The following is a 21,280-nucleotide window of genomic DNA, read 5'->3' as shown; positions in this document are numbered from 1 at the left end:
TACTTCAGTAATTTAGTGAGGCCCTAAGCAACTTAGACCTGTCTCAAAAAGGGCTGAGGATGTGATTCAGTGATTAAGTACCCTTGGGTTCAATCTCCACCCACTACCTCCCAAAAAACAGGAGCCACAGTAGAAGAAGAAAGATATATTTAAAAATTTTTTTGTTTGTTTTTTAGTTATAGATGGACAAAATACTTAATTTTATTTATATATTTTTATGTAGTGCAAAACGACCAAACCTACTGCCTCACATATGCTAGGCAAATGCTGTACCACTGAGCTACAACCCCAACACAAGAAAGATACATTTTAAGAGTTAAGGGAAGTCTGGATTGTGTTCCTCTCCAGAAGCTGCTTGGTTTAAGGATCACGCTTTGCCTGTACTCTTTTTTTATTTGATTTTTGGTTTTTGCAGTACAGGAGATTGAACCAAAGGGTGCTTTATCATTGAGCTACATCCCCAGACCTTTTTATTTTTTATTTAGAGACAGAATCTCACTAAGTTTTCCAGGCTCACCTTGAACTTGCAATCCACCTGTCCTAACCTTCTGAGTAGCTGTAATTACAGGCGTGTACCACTGCGCCTTGCATAGACCTTTTTATTTTATTCTGAAACAGTGTCTTGCTTAGTTTCCCAGGCAGGCCTCAAACTTGGGATCCTTCTGCCTTGGCCTTGTGGGTAGCCGGGATTATAGATGTATGCCACCATTCCCAGCTTCCTCCCTCCATTCTCTATTTTTTTTTAAATATTTTTTAATTGTAGATGGACACAATACCTTTATTTTGTTTATTTCTTTTTATGTGGTGCCAAGGATCCAACTGAGTGCCTCACACATGCTAGGCAAGCGTTCTATCACTGAGCTGCAACCCTAGCCCCTCCCTTCACTTTTTTATTTTTTTGAATTATACATGGACACAATATCTTTATTTTGTTTATTTATTTTTATGTGGTGCTGAGGATTGAACCCAGTGCCCCACATGTGTGAGGCAAGGGCTCTGCCACTGCACCACAACCCCAGCCTCCCTCCCTTCACTCTCCAGGGGCCATGAGTGTCAGGATTAGACTGAATAGGGGTGCTAGTGCTAGAGCAAGTTTGGGGTAAAGAATTTTGATTTGGGTTTTGTGTAGCAAGAGCAGTTTTCTCTTAGTTCTGCTGGGTAAGGATGAGATATGGTTGGGTTGACTCTTGTCTAGTTTGATGCTGTATTAGAGGAGTTTTTCCCTTTAGGCCAGGCCTTTAAGTCCTGGAGACCAGGGAGAATTTCAGGGGAAAGCCATGTGTTTGAGAATGGATGACTAAGGTATGCGGTCCCTGGTTACCTCTGCTTCTAAAATAAGAATTGACAGCCAAGGTGTGCTGTCCCTAATCATCGTTTTCAGAACAAAGATGGACACCAAGGTGTGTGATCTCTAGTTATCTCTATCTTCAGGAGGATGGACAGCCAAGGTGTGCTATTCTTAATCACTACAGCTTCCAAAATGTAGGGAACTCCCTTGAGTTTGATGGAAAACCTCAATGAAATTGAAAGTATCTGGAGACATCAAGTATATACATAGCCATCTTCTAGATCCCTTGTCCTTGCACAGAACCTGTTAGGGGATGAGTGGGAGGCATGCAGACCTTTCCTAGCATGTCAGTGCTTGAGGGGTCCTCTGTTTCCTCTCACAAAATAGTTTTTTTCCCTGGTAAAAATACTGCCATGGAAGGTACCAGAAGGCAACCTCAGATTGTTCTTCTTCTGTCAACTGGCACACTGAAATTTAACCAGAAAGATTAATGATTGTTAAAACATCTAAAAATTGTCACTGAGATATAATTCACATAGCATAAATGTCACTATTTAAAAGTATACAGATCAGTGGTTCTTAAAATATTCAGTGTTGTGCAATCATATCCCCCCAGTAGTTTAACTTTTTAAAAAGTATTTCATCTTAATTCGAAAGGAATATATTCTTATTGTAGAACATTTTAAAATTGAAACACAAAACTCCTTCACAGAGTTTTTAGTGAGAGGCCAGAATGCCCTGTCTAAGGCTGAAGATGGAGCTACACATGGTGTTAGGGAGCTTTCTAGTTTGTGGCTGGCTGCAGCATATAGTGTGCTCTCTATAGTGGGGTCCTTCTGAGTCAGGTATGTCTGTGTCTTGGTGTTATAAAAATTCCATGTCTGAAAAAAGCCAGAAGAACTTAGGGACCAGTGTCGCTTTTTTTTTTTTTAGCCATCTCTACCCATTCTGTCTCCAGACACAAACAGACCCATTTGATATCTACCCAAGCCCCAGACAGGAACATATGTGGGTATCTTGGCAGGGCTTCCTAGAAGGCGAACACAAAAGTCTAATGAAATTTCTCCTGAATTTTTCAATTCAGTCCAATCAGAGTTTTTTGATGAAAGAATCTTAGAAACTGAAAATTTTTTCCTCTTTCAGATTTTTCAGTTTTGGGTCTTTTTTGTTTGTTTTGTTTTTTTGCAATGTAATGGAATTTTATCAGTATCTCTGATCTCTAAAATATTAAAATTCATCTTTGAATAAACTATTATAATTCATAGTGTCTGTGCAACTTATAGATCAAATAATTTAAACATGAAATAACCAAACATAATAGGAATTCAAGGAAAGTAGTCAGTTTTTAGTAGAACAGAGGAAATTGAAGTGCAGGTAGTAACACCTGGCTTTCCTAAAGTACTTGCTACCTACTAGACTTTGCTAATGATTTTAACTATTCTGTTTAGTCTATACAAACACACCTGTGGAGAATATATATTTCTGTCCTCATGGATTAGAGAACTAAGCACAGCATGTTAAGTAACTTTAACTTGTCAAGGTCACAGAGCTCTCAATTTTAATTTTAATCTCTGACCCCCACATAGGAATGAGATTATTTGTCTGAGGAACTGCCTTTTGTAAAGGATCAGATTCTGGTTTGTATTTAGATAGTGAGAGGGTGTGATCAGGGGGCCCTGGACCCCAAAGGCTATGCTGAGCCTCTGGGATCTTCCCCCTGGCCCCCAAAGTTGTAGGTGGACACAATACCTTTATTTTATTTTTATGTGGTGCTGAGGATGGACCCTATTGCCTCAAGTGTGCCAGGCAAGTGCTCTACCACTGAGCCACAGCCCTAACCCCAAGCCTCTAGGATCTTGAAGGAGGTGCTCAATCCCATTGCTGCTACCCAGGTGCTTCTGGCAGTGTGTGCACATCTGGCATACCTAAAGAAGAACTGGAAGAGTTTGCAGAGCTACAGACAAATGGGGCAGGGGTAGAAAGCATGTACCTTCTTCCTGAGCACTTCTGTCTCCAGGTCTCAGTACCTGGCCACAAGGCCTGCGTGTACCATGAAGGAGAGCCATATGGTTTGGAGCCTTTGTGTTGATAGAAGGAGCACTCTGAGGGCAAAGTGAAGGATTGAAAGTTGGGATCCAAACTCAGAACCCACCATTTGGTGGCAGACAGGGACCTAAGCTGTCCAGAGTAGGAGGAGATGGGTCTGGCCAGCTTGTAGTATATGTGACTAATTTTGGAGAGCAGCTCTCTGGCCAGCTTGTAGTATATGTGACTAATTTTGGAGAGCAGCTCTCTGGCCACTTAGGGGAGCAGCAAGGTAACCCTGTACCTTTTTTGTCTTTAGTCATGGGACATTTTTTTCCGCAACACCAATGCTGGAGCTCCCCCGGGCACTGCCTACCAAAGCCCCCTTTCCCTGAGCCGAGGCTCCCTGGCTACCGTGGCCCACGCACAATCCCTGGTGGATGCACAACCCAACGTCGACAAGCTTGTAGAGGACCACCTGGCGGTACAATCTCTCATCAGGGCATATCAGGTGAGCAGGAGCTGACCATCCATGTGGAAAAGGATGCAGTGTTTCTTGGGCCTTTCTGAGTGTTTATGGTCATTTTCTTTTACCTCCTCCAGGTTCTAGGTGCTTGCTTCCTGCCTTTGGGTCTTAGGGAGGCAAAAGTCAAGTATACGAAAGAATGGGAACCAGGCTAACCAAAGTTAAGCAGATCCTCTGCTGTCTTTAATAACTGCCTCATAATAGCTCTTTATTTCTTTTCATAAATTGGCATGACAGATTTTTGGGCAGAGAAACTGGGATCTCCCCCCCATCCCCCCAGTGTTGTAGGTGGACACAATACCCTTATTTTATTTTTATGTGATGCTGAGGATGGACTCCATTGCCTCAAGTGTGCCAGGCAAGTGCTCTACCACTGAGCCACAGCCCTAACCCCAAGCCTGGCCATTGAGAAGAAGTGCTACTCACCCGGCAGGAGGCATTGACTGGGAAGGGTGATGCTGTTGAGTGGGTTGATGCCCCCTCTCAGTTGCTAACAACTGAATACTATAAGAAATCTATAGTGCTTGGAGACACAGAAGCAGGGAGGAGAAGGAGTAAGGGCAGCTGAGTCCTTATCAGGCTTTTTGAGCAGAACTAAGCTTTTCCTTTCATTTTTTCTCTGAATACAATAGCCAAGAATCTTGCAGCATCCACCTCATGTCAGCGAAAGCCCTTAAAATTTGATCTATGAATAGTTTTAAGAAGAGAAAAGTACCTCTTGAGAGCTTCCATCGGATCCCAGGCTTCACTGTCTCTTATGTGGCTGCAGCATTAACAACCAGAGAAATTATGCCCTGAACTCTCCTTTCTGCCCGTGTCTCTCTTTCCTGGAGATGATGATTCAGATATATCCTGCAGACATGTCTAAGGTGTATATGTGTAATAAGGCAGAATTGGGAGGACCCTGGGTCCTCGGGGTCCTTCTGGCCATGATCTTATAGAAGAGTTCTCTGCCTGGAGCACACATGTGCTGCCTGTAAGGAGATGGGCATGATGCTGTAAATGACATAGCTCCAACCTCTAAGGCACTGTTCACAGCACACCTGTCCAGAGGTAAGAGGCACAGCTAGTCCTTCTTGACTACTGTCTTCATGTAGTTGGCCTCAGTAACATTTTTACTATGATCTTGTAGTGACTTCTCCGAATCTACTTCCCTTTCAAATTGCTAGCAAGAAATTTATGAGTAAAATATCCAAAACTGAAAGAAATTTAAAATTGGAATTCTCTGTTTTTTCTCCCTTTTTCTATAGTATTGGAGTTTGAACCCAGAGGCTCACACACTAGGCAAATGCTCTACTTGCTACATCCTGAGCCCCTCCTTTGTTTTTTGAACAGTTCAGACCAAATGCTTTAAGTCCATTTTGTTGTGGGCTTTTTTGTTCTGACTACCATGTGTGTGCTGATCTGTATGCAGCATCAGGGCCAGCATCCTCACTCCCTATTTAGATATAATAAAGGCAAATCTCTTAGTAAGATGCCTCATCTGTACCCTTCCTCAGCTTTATCCAACACCCAAGCCTTCATTTCCTCCTTAGGGAAATCTTTACATTCTACCAAAAGGAAGCTTTCACACTGGGCTAACAATTTCCCAGCATATATCATTTTTGTTGAAACCATAAGCTCCCACAAAATAGATCTTTTCAGACTGTTCAAATTTATCATAACCTGAGAATCTTATATTTCCCACTTTTTTTAATGAAAGTGATTTTATGCACAATAGTGCTTTTAAAATAAGCTGTTCCAAGATTGACTTCTTAAAATTAATTTTGTTGTATGGGTTTATTAGTGCCATGTTCCCCTCTGGGAAAGATTTGCATGAAGTATAACTCTTTTACCCCTCCTCACAGCTCACTGGATCTGCTTAATGACTTGCTTGTGTTATTATTCCAGGTCAGGGGTCACCACATTGCAAAACTTGATCCTCTCGGAATTAGTTGTGTAAATTTTGATGATGCTCCAGTAACTGTTTCTTCAAACGTGGGTGAGAATTAATATGTAAATGCTAATTTTAATGTAATTTTACTTTTTTTTACCCCTTCCCTCTTTTTTTTCTCCTGTCCTTTTGTGTGTGTCCTTCCCTCTCATCGTTGGCCCACTCATAGATACGAGGGCACCATGTAGCACAGCTGGACCCCCTGGGGATTTTGGATGCTGATCTGGACTCCTCCGTGCCCGCTGACATTATCTCATCCACAGACAAACTTGGTGAGGGTCTGAGAGCAGTCAGTTGCGTTGCTTGAGCTCCTCTCGCTGTGCCACAGCCTGTGGCAGCCAGGATGTCCAGGCAGGAGGGAAAGGCTCTTAAGTTTCCTTCGTTCTGATCACTTGAAATTTATTGGTAATACAGCCTTAGTGTATTTTGGGCATGTTATTTTTTATCCCATTTTTTCAGCCAGATTGTCCAAGTCTCAATCTTGGCCCACCTGGGCAGGTGAATTGGAAGCTGCTTAGAGAACAGCTCTTTTGGCTCCACCTTTCCATATCCCTGTGCAGTGCTGTCTTCCACAAGGCCACTGGTGAGCCTTGCAAGGGAGCGACTATCACAACTGTCCTCTTCTGATGCACGGTGGGGCCCACCTGTAGCCAGAGGCCATGCGTCCCATAGAGTGTATTTTAGAGCAAGGTGTGTAGTTGGGGTCTCCCAATTCTTAAATGCTGGTGATCACACTGAGGAAACTTTGGAAGGCATTCCCACAGCGTCCGGAGGCCAGGGCCTTTGGGAGGTGCATGTGTGGAGCACAGATGGGTTTTTGTCACAGTACCAGGTGTACCCGCCTGCACTCTGTTCTCCTTGAGAGGTGAATGGGTGTTGTGGCTGGGCACTCACCTGCAGTTGCTTCCAGAGTTAATTTGCTTTACATCATTGTGCTGCTAACCTGTACTAAAGAAATGATGATATGACTAATTGTGAAATGGCCAGGGTGTTCACAACAGGCACTGTGCATGCTAATGAAATTGATGATCACCTATTGCTAATACTGCTTTTGGGGAGGGAATGGAATTAGCCTTCTTGCAGACATTTGTAGAAGGGTTGTAGAGAAATGGTCCCTAAGGCCAATTGCCCAGTTCCCCTACAGTCATTATCAAGTTGTGCCTGGCATTAATCAGGTAAAGTTATATGTCAAATATTGTTGATTCTGGAATTGATGTTAGCAGTTTGTAATTGCTCTTAAAAAACCTTCCTAGATAATGTAGGGTATCCTCTACATTGTACCAGCCCTTTGGCAAATTTAGGAAGTATATAAGAAAAACAAGCCATCTCCCCCCTGCTCTGACACCAAAACAATTAACACAGGAGACTTCTGTGATTCCAAATGGTGTGGGCATTTCTCCCAACCACAAGCAGGCAGTTGCTTCTTTAGTGCTGGTTACCAGGTGGGTGTCCTCTCATTTAATTCAGTTCTGACACCATCAACAAGGACATAGCATCAGATCCCTCAGGTTGAGGACTCAGTCCCCAAGACTTTCCCCATTTCAAACCCAGTTGCAAATCTGGACCTTTAGAATACTGTCCAGTTGGCTCCAAATTGAAGTTCCTTCAGCCTTCTTGTTAGTTTTGATTAATTTGCTCACAGAACTCAAATTAAGTAACTCAAAGAACTCAGAGAAGTTTACCAGTTTATTATAAAGTATATTTTCAAGTATATAAGTAAGTAGCCTGAAGAGATTTATAGGCCAGGTTCTGTAAGGGTCCTATGCAGGAGCTTTTGTCCCTAAGGAGTTAGGGACAAATTTTTTTAATTAGGTGGAATTTATTTCTTTGAGTTTCATTTTTAAACCAATTTTGAAAAAAACTGGGAAAGCTAATTTAGGGCACAGCACCTAGCCTCACTTCTCAGAAATTCCCCAGGTCTCCATAGTAACAGAGTTAACAGTCACTCTTACAGTTCTAAGAACCTCAGCAGACTTAGGGTAGGATAGCGGGATTCACCATCAGATAATTGTGTGCACACAGAACTTATTAATTTATGCCAGGTTGTACTGTGGACCATACTTCCCTTGGAAAAGAGGGTTGCATTCCGATATGAGATGCCTTGACTACACATTTTCCATCAGGGTGAGATTCTGTAGATTTTTCTCCTGTGTCCTGTGTGGGCCCTGTTGAGATAAAGATTGGGCACCCCAAGGTCGTGGGTTCATAGGGAAGGTTCATAGGGAGAAATTTGCCAGCTGGACTTAATGAAGGATCATGGGTCAGGGTGCCACGTTAGAGATGAGAGTATATTGCAAAATGCCAGCTTGGAGTGTTAGGAATGGAAACTTCCAGACCTTGAGTCCCAGGGGTTCATTGCCATTTTTGGTAGGATACTGCTTGTTGGAAACAGATTGACTTGTAGGCATGATTACACACTGTTGCCTTAGGGTTTGTATTCTATGCTAGTCATCTCTTCCTTGCTTAGTTTAAGATGGGAACAGGTGGTGTCTTATTCCCATTAACTCTTTTTTTTTTTTTGTTTTTTTTGCTACTGAGGATTGAACTGAGGGGCACTCAACTACTGAACCACATCCCAAACCCTATTTTGTATTTTATTTAGAGACAGGGTGTCACTGAGTTGTTTAGCACCTCCCTGTTGTTGAGGCTGGCTTTGAACTCATGATCCTCCTGCCTCAGCCTCCTCAGCTGCTGGGATTACTGGCTTCCCATTAACTCTTGCCTTGAGTTTTCTTTGTCAAGTGTAGTATTTGAATGAAATTCCTACTTAAAAATGCCATAATTTGTGGTTTCTATTTAAATTCTATGTAATTTTTCGCAATGACAAAAAATTGAGGTTTTCTTTTACTGTAAGATTCAGACATTATTAAACAAGAATCCCAGATAACAAATTTTATAAATATTTCTGAGGAAAATGACTCTTTTTACCTTGAATACATTAGTGTGTATAAATTCCTAAAACAGTTTTAGGAAATGTTTTTTTTCTTTTAATCTTTTTGAGATGGAATCTTGCTGTGTTGCCCATGCTGGCCTTGAACTCTTGATTCTCCTACCTTAACCTCTGGAATAGCTGGTATTACAGTTATGTAATCCCATACCCACCCAGTTTCAGAAAGTGAACTTGAATTAATAGTTGAAAAGTCAACTTAAAAGTTCAAAAATAAAGCAGAATTTTAGCTACTTAGATGAATTAGTTCTGCCCCTGTGTCATTACCAGTCTGTTGAAAAATGACAACATTTACATATATCCTCTTGACCTTCTAGGGCTCTCTTGTTTACTCTTTGATGATAAAAAATATTAGCTAAAAATAAAGTTGTTCTTTATAATTTCAAGTGATAGCAGTTCACATAGCAAACATTGCTTCTTCTGTGCAGCCTTAGAGAACTAATGAGGCGTACCAGGGGAGCTTTCCTCAGTGCCTTGGGAGACAGGCCAAGCTAAGATCATACCCATGGGGGTTGAAACCATGGTGCATGATGGGTGTGGTACCCCTTGGGTAAGTGAGTCCTGGCCACGAAGACATCCCCCTCCCCACCTTCTAGGGATTGAACCCAGGGCTCTTGTGCATGCGAGGCAAGCACTCTACCAACTGAGCTATTTCCCCAGCCCCTATTTTTTTTTTTTTTTTTTTTTTTTTGAGACAATCTCTAAGTTTCCTACACTGGTTTCAAAACTTGACAGTCGTCCTCATTCAGCTTCCTGAGTTGCTGGGATTACAGTGACAAAGGACTCAGAAACTCCTAATGTTTAAGAAGATCTTTGACTTAGACACCAGGAACTGGTAAACCTTGTCACACTAGCTTCCAACTTCACTTCCCTGTGCTTCATTTGGAACTGCCATAACTACATCCTCAGCAGCTCCATCTCCTCCAGCTCTGATACACCTGTACTCTTCAACTATTGTTCACTACTAGCATGAAAGGAAGCATTTAATTGACGTTTCTCTGCATGCCCAGGGTCATGAGCATTCACAGTGTCAGTGACCATGGCTCAGAGCTGAACCATCAGTCCTTCTATGCATCCATTACCACCTACCTTCCTAACCCTGACCCTTAGCCACCAGATCCATGATGTGGGTCAGGTATTTTATTTATCTAGATAAATATCTTGATTTTCACTAATGGTATAGAAAGGGTAGAAATGTGCTGAAAAGCTCACAGGTAGAAAGAAAATGTGCAGCTATGCCCAGTTGTGTATATCTGGGACTCTTAGGATAGTCTCAACTACCAATTTCTCTATTCCAGTTTTGCCATCTTGTGAGGCAAGACCAAGGACTCACTTTGTTCTTTAGAATCTTTCAGAATCTTAAAGTTTCGAGTCTAGACAGCTATCTGAATTCTGTTCTGATAAATGGCTACCCTACAAATCAGTCTTTTTCATTTTCTTTTCCTCCGTTTTTCATCCCACAGTTGCCTAGAACAGGAGTGTATGTAACTTCCCAGAAAAGCACTGTGTTCACACCTTCTGCAGGCTAGGAGAGGAGATCAAACGACGCTGCCTGATGGCTTCCCAGTGTCAGTGGAGGGGCTGCCTCTCCTAATTCACCTTGTTCCAGCTGTTCTATGAACAAGTCCCACATTTACCAAAACAACTTTCAATGTTTGATCCCCTGACTACATAACCCATCCTTGTCTCCTTCAGTGTGTGTGTCCATGTGGCTATGTCTGTGCTACCTGTTAACTGTGATAATGGTATAGGGTTTGGTGTTTGGGTTTTAAACTAATTTTCACCTGTCTTTTTCCTTCTGCGCTCACCCATGCTACCCCACTCTGCCTCTCAGATCTTGCAGTTTTCAAGGAACGACTTCGAATGCTAACAGTAGGAGGTATGAAAATAATGAGCCTTTCACCTTTCTGGAGTTCAGGACTTCATTTGAATAGGATGTGCAACTTTTCCTAGCATGTCATTTGGGGAAAGTTGATACAACTTCTATTAGCATTTTAAAGTTTATTGTTTGGAAATACCTTTTATCCCCCCTTTATTTAGTTATTAACCAATAAGTGGAGCTATGTATCTGGTGTCATTTATTTCTGTTCAATTTGTGTTTTGAAGAGCATCCTTCATCTAGACTTGCATTTCTTCATTGCTTCACCGTAAGCTTCCATCTTCAGCATAGTTCACTTTTAGCTCCTGCTGCAGCCAGCTGGCAACCTGAGGCTATATCAGCTCTGCATGGTGGCTTGTCCCATCCTCCACATTGTGTATTGTGGCTTTGGCTGACCCTGGATTCTTCCAGATTCTGTTTTCTGGGCATTTTAGACAAGATTTCCAAAATGTTCCATATTTGAAGGACAAAAAAAGTATTAATAAAAACTTTGTAGGAACCCTTTTCATATGACCTCCTTGGTTCTGAGCAGAACACCCTTGAGGAATCCAGAGTTGAAGTGCTGGGGTCATTTGCCTGCTGTCATCTCCTCCCACCTACCCTCTCCCCAACCTGTGTCCAGTTTCTTCCTTCCACTCTTGGCTTCCCTTAAGATGTTCTCTTTTTCTTCTGTCTTAGACATATATCTGTGAGATGCTATTTTTTAATTCAGCTTTTTATTTTGAGATAATTATAGATTCATGTGCAGTTCTAAGAAATAAAAGAATGATCTTATGTGCTTTAGCCAGTTTGGTGCACTCAGTGGTGCTAGCTTATAAAACTGCAGCACACATTGTGGCAGGACACCGCAGATCCCTTCCTTTCCACCCTACACACCATGCTTAACCGGTAGCAACCACTATTGTGTTCTCCATTTCCGTAATTCCGTCATTTTCAGATGCCATAGAAATGGAAACACGGTATGTAATCTTTTGGGATTGGCATTTTTAAGTCAGTGTACTTTTCTAATGATACCCTCAGATTGGTGTGTATCATGGTTTGTTCCTTTTTGCTGCTGAGTGGAATTCCATTGAATGAATGTAATGCAGTTAACTTTTAACTCTTCACTCACAGAAAGACCTCTTGATTGTTTCCACTCTTTGGCTAATAGAGTCTTTTGCAGAGCAAAAATGTTTAACTTTGACATCCAGGTTAGGTATGGTGCTTTTGTTGTCAAGTCTCTTAGCCCTAGATACCAAATATTTTTCATCGAGTTATTTTTGTATCTTTGTCAAAAATCAGTAGGACTCATATGGATCTATTTCTGGGTTTTCTATTTTCTCTTACTCTTGTATCTATCCTTCCATGGTATCACACTGTCTCAATTATCATAGCTGCTGAATTTTATTTTCCATTTTCAAAGTTGTTTTGGCTAGCCTAGGGCTGTTTTCTTTCTATGTAAATTTTAGAATAAGTGTCTGCTTAAAAACTTGCCTACATTTTGATAGGAATTGTGTTAAACTTACTGATCCATTTAGGAGAAGTTGAGAAGTATTCCTTGTTTCCTGGAAGATATTGTATAGAATTGGTGTTATGTCTTTGAATATATGAATTTTCCAGCAAAACCATCTGGACTTAGAAATTACTTTTTCGGGAGCTTTTTATTTATGAATTATATTTCATTTTTAGTCATAGGGCTGTTGATATCTTGGGAGTCTATGATCACATCCTCTTTCATTCCTTATATTAGTGAATTGTATCTTTTTCTGTCAGTCTTGTAAGGAATTTGTTATTTTCAGAGAACTTGTACTTGGTATCATTTTGTGCTTCTGTGTTGCTTTGTTCTTCAATTTCATTGATTTATGCTTTTTGTTTGTTTCTAGTTTGTATCCCTTGGTACTTCTTATTTGACCCTTGGGTTATTTAGAAGTGTGTTCTTTAGTATCTAAGTGTTTGGGGATTTTTTTGGTCATCTGTTATTAAATTTCTAGTTTGATTTCATTATGGTTGGAGAATGTACCCTGTATGATTTCAGTTCTACCACATTTGTTTGTTTGATCCAGTATAAAACTTTTGTCATATATTCCATCGCAACTTGAATGTTATTGTTAATTAAGGGTATAGCTCAATGATATAGCAGTTGCCTATTGTGCATGACACCCTGGGTTTGATTCCCAGCATAAACAAATAAATGTCAGGTTTGTTTTAAGTCTTTTTTTGCGGTGGGGTGGAGGTGGGCAGCAGTACTGGGTATTAAACACAGGGCCTCAGGCATGCTAAGCAAGTATTCTGCTACTGAGCTAGATCACCAGAATTTTTTATTTAATTTTGAGACAGGGTCTTGCTAAGTTGCCCAGGCTGGTCTCAAACTTGCGATCCTCCTGCCTTAGCCTCCTGAGTAGCTGGGTTGTGCTCCCCCACCCAGTTGTCAGTTAAAACTTGTTGGTTGATAGTTATTGAGTTCATCTATATCCTTGCTGCCTTTCTATATAGGTTTTTAAAACATTGGTTGAGAGAGGTATTGAACTCTTCAACTATAAACGTGGGTTTGTCTGTTTCTCCTTTCAGTCCTGTTAGTTTTTGGTTCACATATTTTATAGCTCTCTTAATTGATATGTACACATTTGGGATTGCTGTGTCTTCTTGTTAGAGTGATCTTTTTTCATAATGTGTTGTCTTCTGTGTCTCTAGTAATTTTTATCAGACATTAATTGTTGTTCTTTCATTTCATTAAGGTTTACATAGTATATTTTGTCCACCCTTTTATTTTCATACTGTATCATATTTGATACTGTTTTATTCTTTGTTTTCTTTCTTTTTTATGTATTTATTTTTTAGTTTTTTTTTTTTTTAGGTAGACACAATATCTTTATTTTATTTTTATGTAGTGCATGCCTCATGCATGCCAGTGCCTCATGCATGCCAGGCGAGCGTGCTACCACTTGAGCCACATCCCCAACCCTATTCTTTATTTTCTTTAGTTGTTTAATAGTTTATTCTTTATTTTCTTTTTGTTGGTTTTCATTTTTTGCTTTTATTCCCTGTCTTCCTATGGCTTTTTATATCTGTATTTTTAAAATTTTATTTCTACTTATTTACAGATAGTGTTTTTTAAAAATCTCTGTAGCTTTTCTAGTTCACGTGGGTATTACATTACATAGACAAAACTTATCACTAACTACTGATGTTAATTTTACCAGCTCAGATTATGTAGAGACCTTACCTCTTCTTATAGTTCTACAGTTTTTTATCCTTCACAATTTGTAATATAATATTTCCTTAAATATTTCTTATGCATGCTTTTAGGTCACACCAAACTGTTGTACATTTGCTTCAACCACCAGACATGATTCAGCACTCCCAATAAGAAAAGGAGCCATCTTTGTATTTACCCACATTTTTTTCTTTCTTTCTTTTTTTTTTTTTTTTGTGTGTGTGTGTATGTGTATTTAATCCTTTCTACAATTCAATTTGTTGTTTTCTTTCTAAGTAATTTCCTTTGACCATTCTTTTAGGGCAGACCTAATTTTCCTTCGTCTAAGAATTTCTTGATTTCTTCTTCATTCCTGCAGGATGTTTTTGGATATTTTCTTTCAGCTATTGAAAAGTGTGCTATTTGGATCACACCTGTGATCCAAAAGTGCTCTGGAGACTGAGACAGGAGGATCGCAAGTTCAAGGCCAACCTGGGCAATTTAGAGAGACCCTGTCTCAAAATAAAGTAAAAAGAGCTGAAGATGTAGCACAGTGGTAGAGCACTTTCCTAGAATGTGCAAGTCTCTGGATTTAATCCCTAATACTACAAAGAAAACAAAAGAAAAAAGCCCACCATACATAAATAAAAATGGAATTATTAAAAAAAACATTTAATTTACTCATGCCTGTAATCACAGCAACTCAGGAGGCTAAGGCAGGAGGATTCTACATCAAAACCAGCCTCATCAAGTTAGGGAAGCTATCTCGAAATCAAAAGTGCTGGGAATGTGATTTAGAGGCAAAGCACTCCTGAGTTCAATCCCTGGTACCAAAACCAAAAAACAAATAAATGTTTAACCCACCTACATGAAGGCAGGGGGAAAAGCAGAGAAATGAAAAATGGAACAAAGAATTAAAAATAAAATGGCATACTTAAGTCCCAACATAGTATCAACTATATTAAATATAAATCATCTAAATGCATTAATTAGAAGGCAAATATATGAGAGTAGATTTTAAAAATATATGACCCAACCATAAATAAGACAGCCGGTCAATATTTTAAGATAATCACTTTAAAAATAACGTGCTGAGGGGCTGGGGTTGTGGCTTAGTGGTAGAGTGCTCACCTAGCACATGCAAGGACCTCAGTAACACATATAAATAAATAAATAAAAGTATCTATTGTGTTCAACTACAACTAAAAAATATTTTTAAAAAATAATGTGTTGCTGGGCTGGGGTTGTGGCTCAGTGGTAGAGTGCTTGCCTAGCCTAGTATGTCTGAGGCACTGGGTTCAATTCTGGCACCATTTAGAAAAATAAATAAATAAAATGTGTGGAGTCTGTGTTTAAAAATAAATAAAATGTTGAAGTTGGTGGTATAACTCAGTGATAGAGCATGTGCTTAGCATCTATAAGGCACTGGAATCAACCTCTAGTATGTGAAAAAAAAAAACACTGTAGATAAATGAAAATGAAAAAGATGTTTGGCCCACAGGAAGGTAGGGGAGAAACACATAGAAATGAAAAATGGAACAGAGAACAAAAATAAAATGGCAGGGCTGGGGATATAGCGCAGTCGTAGAGTGTTTGCCTCATATGCACAAAGCCCTGGGTTCAATCCCCAGCACTACCACCAAAATAAATAAATAGATAGATAGATAGTCTAAATATATACTAATTAATATTTATTAGAAGAGTAGATTTAAAAACTATATGACCCAATCACATGCTATCGATGAGACTGTTGCTTTAAAAGTAACATGTTTTGGGGCAGGTTGTATAGCTCAGTGTTAGAAGATGTATTAGCATGTACAAAGGCACTGGGTTCAATCTCGAGTACTACCCAAAAAAGGGGGGAAAGGATGCCACTTCCTTTTATGTTCCAAGGTTTTCTGTCATTCAAAATGGCTTTTTCTTATAGTTAAGGTGTCACTTTATTTATGATGGCTGCTATCAAGAGTTTTTCTTTGTTTTTAATTTTCAGATATTTTAACTATGTTGTGTTTTGGCATGCATTTTGGGGGGATTATCCTATGAATTCACTCAGCTTCTTAAATCCATGGATTTAAGCTTGCTATTCTAGCAAGTTTCCATGTACCTTTTTAGCCACCCTTTCTTTTTCTTCTAGAATTTGATCCATATTTGTATGCAGTTTTTTTTTATTAGTGTGTCACATTTCTTTGAGGCTCTGTTCACTTTTTGTTTTCTTTGTATTCATTAGTTTCTATTCCTCCTACTTCACATTCACTGTTCTCTAACCCTTGATTCCTCTGTTGAACTTCTTTAGTGAGTTGTTTTTTACAAAGCTGAAATTTTTCCTGACTTTGTTTTGTGACTCAGTATCTTTTTGTCACTGTTATGTTTGAAAGTGCTCATAGAAATCATTTTATGATGGCTCCATTAAAATCTTAGGTAATTCTAATATCTTCATCATCATGATGTGTCTGTAGGTTATCATTTCTCATTCAATCTGAGATATTCCTGATTCCTCTTGTGATTTTTTTAAAGTTGAAACTAGGATATTTCAGGAATTATAAGCATTAGAATCTTATATATAAATCTTCTGTTAGTAGCAGACCTCCTCTGGATATTGTTCTGCTGGGAGAGAAAGGAGGCACTATCTTGTTCCTGTAGGTAAGCTTGGAGCTGCTGCATTATCTCCCAGGGAGGAAATGTGGACTACCTCGTGGACCATTTTTTAAACCCCCAGGTAAAGGTTGGAGGTTGGGCTCATAAGAGCCTCGTGAGTGTAGCAGTAGGACCATAGTGTTTTCTGAGGGGTTTTGGCTGATGAAGAGCAGTAATTGTCTAAAAGGTTTTTGTATTGCTAGGCTGTCCCACTCCTGGCCTTTTGGATAGAGAGCAACTTTTTTGGGTGTTGGTTATTTGTACGTCTGAGAATTTCTGAGATGCTGGTTCTTCTGCTTCAAATCTGGGATATTGGAGCAGAAGGAAACCCAGGGACTTCCCTAGCTGTTTTGCCCTTTTCTACCTTTCAGGGGATTAAGTTTGTTTTGCACGTAATGTCCAGGGTTTTGAATTATACTTAAGTGGGGGATAGGGAAAAATATGTCCTCTACCTTCCCAAAGCAGCCATTTGTAGGTTTGATTTCTCAAATGGCTGAAGCACTAGAAATGGAGCCAGTGGTTCTGAAGCTCATTACACAGCCCAGAAACTGTGAATTCAGAGTGTTAAAAGTAGAAGATTGTCATTTGCTGAGTCCCCTTTATCAATTCTTTATGTTGTGAGAGAGCAATAAATATGCAATTCTCACCCAGGGGCATGTACTTGACTGGTTAATTTTGCAATCCAGTTATTTTCTAAACAAACTATGCACTAGTTTAGCTGGGTGCAATGGGGCATGTCTGTAATCCCAACTAGGGGATTACTGGAGACTGAGGAAGGCTGGATGCAAGTTCAAGGTCAGCCTCAGGAATTTCTCAAGACCCTATTTCAAAATAAAACAAAAAGGGATTGGAATGTAGCTCAGTAATAGAGTTCTTGCCTAGGATGAGTAAGGCCCTGGGTTCAAATCCCAGGAAAGCAAAACAGAAAACACTGCTTTGATACTCTATTCCCTGGCCTGAGTTTTTTCATCAGCTAGAAGTTTCTCAAAAATAATTTTGTTTTTCCTCCATAAATACCATGAGACTATTACTTGCAAGCTGGGCTATTAAGTGGTGAGAGGTATTTGTTTCACTCAGGCACAGTGATTGTTATGTCCTTATTGTTGGTAGAGTTAACAGGAGGAAGCAGGTGGATAGACTTAACTAAGCCATTTCTATCATCACTATTCTCCAGGTTAAAAAAAGTAGATTGGCTTTTGTTTTAATAAAGGGGGGGGGCGTAAACACTCAAAAAAGAGCTTGCTTTTAGGACTTAACACCTACCCTAAAGCTGGGCTTGGTGGTGTCCATCTGTATTCCCAGCTATTCAGGAGGCCTAAGCAGGAGGATTGCAAGTTTGAGGGCAGCCTGGGCAACTTAGCAAGGCCCTGTCTCAAAATTTAAAAAAGGGCTGGGTTATGTAACTCAGTGGTAGAGCATTTGCCCAACATGTGTGGTGACCTGGACTTGATCCCAAAGATTCATGTCCATAGTTGTGGATGTTTGTTTCACAGCAGCTCGTATTTACACTTAATTTGGCCAAGAAACAGAATATTTCATCTCATCCATTTAGTAGTTGGAGACTCTGCAGAGTCCTTGTTTTCAGGTTCAATTTTCATTTCCAGAGCCTCATAAAGTGCTGGTGTGAGGTATGCAAGTGCTTGTAACTCTTATAGTGTGTTCTTGCCCTTTTCTAGTCAATAGATTATTTCAGAGTAGATGTCAAATTGGAAAAAGAACCTTTGGTACCATTTTACAGTCTCTTTCAATAATGCTGAAACAAGCATGGAATGCCAAAAATAGAGCCCTTTTATTGTTGCTCTCTAGCAGAAAAAAAAAATGCTTTTGGATGAGGTGACATCTTCCCTATAGAGAGTACTCTAGTGAACATTAATGAGTTTTGCAGAGTGATTGGACTGGGAGAGAAAGGGTACACCTGTGTTTATGAACATATTCTGCAGAGCATCTTTAAGACTTTAGTTTGGGAATTCCAGGAAGAGGCCCATATTTAAGTCCGGTGGGGGCTATTTACCCCTTTTTTGATGCCCTGTGTGGCTATGACTGGCAGTTCTTCCATAGGCTGCTCGGCCCCTGGGTGACTGTTTCTCCCCCATTTCTTAGTTCCCCAGCTTTTTCTCTCACCATACACACATATTATTGTTATGTAACTCATATATGATGTGCTGTTCTCTATCAATTCCTCATTTCCTACTTTAATTCCTTTCTTAATTCTGCTTTTTGATTGACTTTCTCAATGCCTTCTCATGGCTCTCTGTTCCCACTCTCAAAACTGGTTTTTATTTTGGGGACTTTGAAATAAATTTATCTCGAATTATAAATAATTGGTACACTAATTATAAATAATTGAACTAAAACATGAATAATAGGAGCTTTATTCTGGTTTACCTGTGACACCCAGTAGTAGTCTCAGCTCCCACTTACTGCTAAAGTTTCTGTTTCTGGCTGTAAAATATTACTTACTTTCATGTATATCAGGTTTTTTTTAAGATTTTTTTTTTTTCTCTTTTTGCTCCCCTGGGGCATCCCTTCCCCTTTCTATGTAAACTGTGGTCCCTGCATGGCTGTGCCTTGTCCCTCATCATCTGCAGGGTTCTATGGTCTGGATGAGTCTGACCTCGACAAGGTCTTCCACTTACCCACTACTACTTTCATCGGGGGACAGGAGTCAGCACTTCCTCTGCGGGAGATCATCCGTCGACTGGAGGTAAGAACACTATACAGTTTTTAGGAGAATATAGCAGACTTGCTAAGAGCCTGCATTGGTTGGGTGCTCTCAAGACTAGTTTCCCTTTCCCTGGTTCCATATTTTTAAAAACTGTGAGGTAAAAGGCAACTATTTTTTACTATTTCATAGATAGAAACCCAATGGTTTTGTTTGTTTGTTTTGATTAGCCATAGAGGAAAAAAAAGAAGCCTTATATTTACAAATTCCAGTAGGAGTTTATTTCAGACATGCAGTACTTCCTAGAGAGTCCTGTCCATCCAAGAAACAGGCTTGGAGCAGAGATCACTTCCCATAATCACTGGTCCCAGGAGAGTTGTTGATGACTATTCATTTTCTGCTCACTCCCTCTATTTCTCTGGTCCCCCACCCCGCTTCTTTCTGGACTTTGTTGGTATTCTGCCTCCTCAGGGGACACCTTTACATGCATATTATAGACAGCAGCTAAGAGTCTGGCTCTGGCATCAGGCTGCCTGTGTCCTATTCTTCCCACCTTGGCTAGTGGTTGCCGCTGTAATCTGTAAAAGGGTGACTGCTGTGCCCATTTCGGAGGGGAGAATGGATTGTATGAGAGGCCCCCATGCCTAGTGTTAGCCATAACTGTTACTTAGTGCTGCCCCTGGTGTTTATAGTTGTGAACCCATTGGTGGCACCTGATGTCCTTAACACTTCAGTTTGAGTCACACTTGCCAGCCCACTCCCTGAGGGGCTTCTGTAGAATCAGCCAGGGTCCCCTCTGCCAGAATTCTTCCACTCCAGATATTAACCCAGACTCTAGCTAGTGAGGCTTGATTTAAAATTCTAATCAGTGGTTCCACACTGGGTAGAAAAGATCTGAATGTCAGATGAGGCACTTTCTGTAGTTTGTGACAAGCCTTTTACAACTGTACAAGTAGCTTAGAGCTGCTTCATTCACTTCTCAGCTTGTGGGAGAGGAAGGGGTAGAAACCATACTTCAGTGCCAGCATCAGGAGGGAGTAGTCATCCAGAAAAGAGTGGTCAATGGAGGGAAAGTGTAAGGCTCAGCTGAGGTGAACTGACTTCGAGTCCTCCCATTGACTGGTACTACCATCACTGCACTGACCTTACACTCTGGTCCTGTCCTGTTCAGCTTGGGAGTCACAAGCCACTTATAACTATTGAGTACTTGGAAGGTGCAATATATCTGAATAATTTTTTCAGTATTAAAAAGATAATATGTTTAATATATTGGGTCAAATAAAATAGAAAAATTCATTCCATTTATTTCTACCAGGAAAGCTTAAATTACTAAGGTTTTTAAGTTTATTAAGCAGTTCACATTATTGCTGATCTGGAAGTTCTCCTGTCACCTAGTCCCCACAGATAGTGCCCCATACTGACCAGTCATCCTTCAAGTGACCCTGCCCCCTAGTACCTTGGATGCACACATATCCCACCCTATTCCCTGTTGTTGTTCCTGTTGATCTGGTTCTCTCAGGACAGCAGTCAGATGATAACCATCTACACCAAGAGTTCCCTTCTCTTCCCAGGAGTCTGAATAAGAAGCTCAGCATCTGCTCCTTAGGTATGCTCTGTGGTTGGAAAGCTATATCCCAGAACAAGCCATAGTGTCTCCATTTCCTTCCAAGGCCCCTCAACACCTTCCTTCCCAAGAGCATAATCAGGGATGGGAGGTTGTAAAATCCCCTATAGTCAACTTCCACTGTATCCTGAGTCCTGAGTAGTTCTGATTCCATAGTATGAAGGAGTAGAGATCAAACAGCATGTTCAAAGGATGCCTTCCTTTCTGCACAGCTGATGAACAGAACTCTGGTGTTAAGCTTTTTCCTGTCTGGGACATTTCAACCTGAACTCCAGAAGGTCCAGTCCACAGCAAATATTGTCCCCAGAGTACACTCAGCATAGAATATGGACATGTGCATAAACCCTTCACCACCTTGCCTGATGGTGATGCTTCATTTACATTGATATGAGAGTGCATGTGCGTGCGTTCGTGTGTGTGTGTGTGTGTGTGTGTGTGTGTGTGTGTGTGTGTGTGTGTTAGGTTGTGATATAATCTTTGGTCATCTTGCAACCTTTGAAAAAAATTAGAGGAAGTGCTACTTCTTGGCTTCCTAGATTTGTCTAACTGGAGAGTAAAAGTAAGAATTAGCGCCCAGCACTCGCCACCCT

The 21,280-nt window shown here is 40.4% G+C and overlaps 1 protein-coding gene across 6 annotated transcripts in view; it reads left to right on the top strand.

The window, feature by feature from the left end:
• Nucleotides 1-21,280, top strand: part of Ogdh (oxoglutarate dehydrogenase) — a 77,618-nt gene that overhangs the window by 26,384 nt on the left and 29,954 nt on the right. For 3 of the 6 annotated variants that reach the window (XM_013355953.4, XM_013355952.4, XM_040291890.2), the window contains exons 3-6: nucleotides 3,633-3,824; nucleotides 5,942-6,044; nucleotides 10,554-10,598; nucleotides 18,993-19,108. In XM_013355953.4, the coding sequence (XP_013211407.1) occupies nucleotides 3,633-3,824; nucleotides 5,942-6,044; nucleotides 10,554-10,598; nucleotides 18,993-19,108 (456 nt within the window). Of the gene's footprint in view, nucleotides 1-3,632; nucleotides 3,825-5,729; nucleotides 5,821-5,941; nucleotides 6,045-10,553; nucleotides 10,599-18,992; nucleotides 19,109-21,280 lie in introns of all 6 variants that reach the window. The other 3 variants (XM_040291891.2, XM_078039804.1, XM_078039805.1) reach the window with 3 other exon arrangements.

This window comes from Ictidomys tridecemlineatus, chromosome 2, assembly GCF_052094955.1.
Source record: "Ictidomys tridecemlineatus isolate mIctTri1 chromosome 2, mIctTri1.hap1, whole genome shotgun sequence".
Lineage (NCBI taxonomy): Eukaryota > Metazoa > Chordata > Mammalia > Rodentia > Sciuridae > Ictidomys > Ictidomys tridecemlineatus.
The sequence above is the reverse complement of the archived record's forward strand: the minus strand, read 5'-3'. Positions and strand labels throughout refer to the sequence as shown.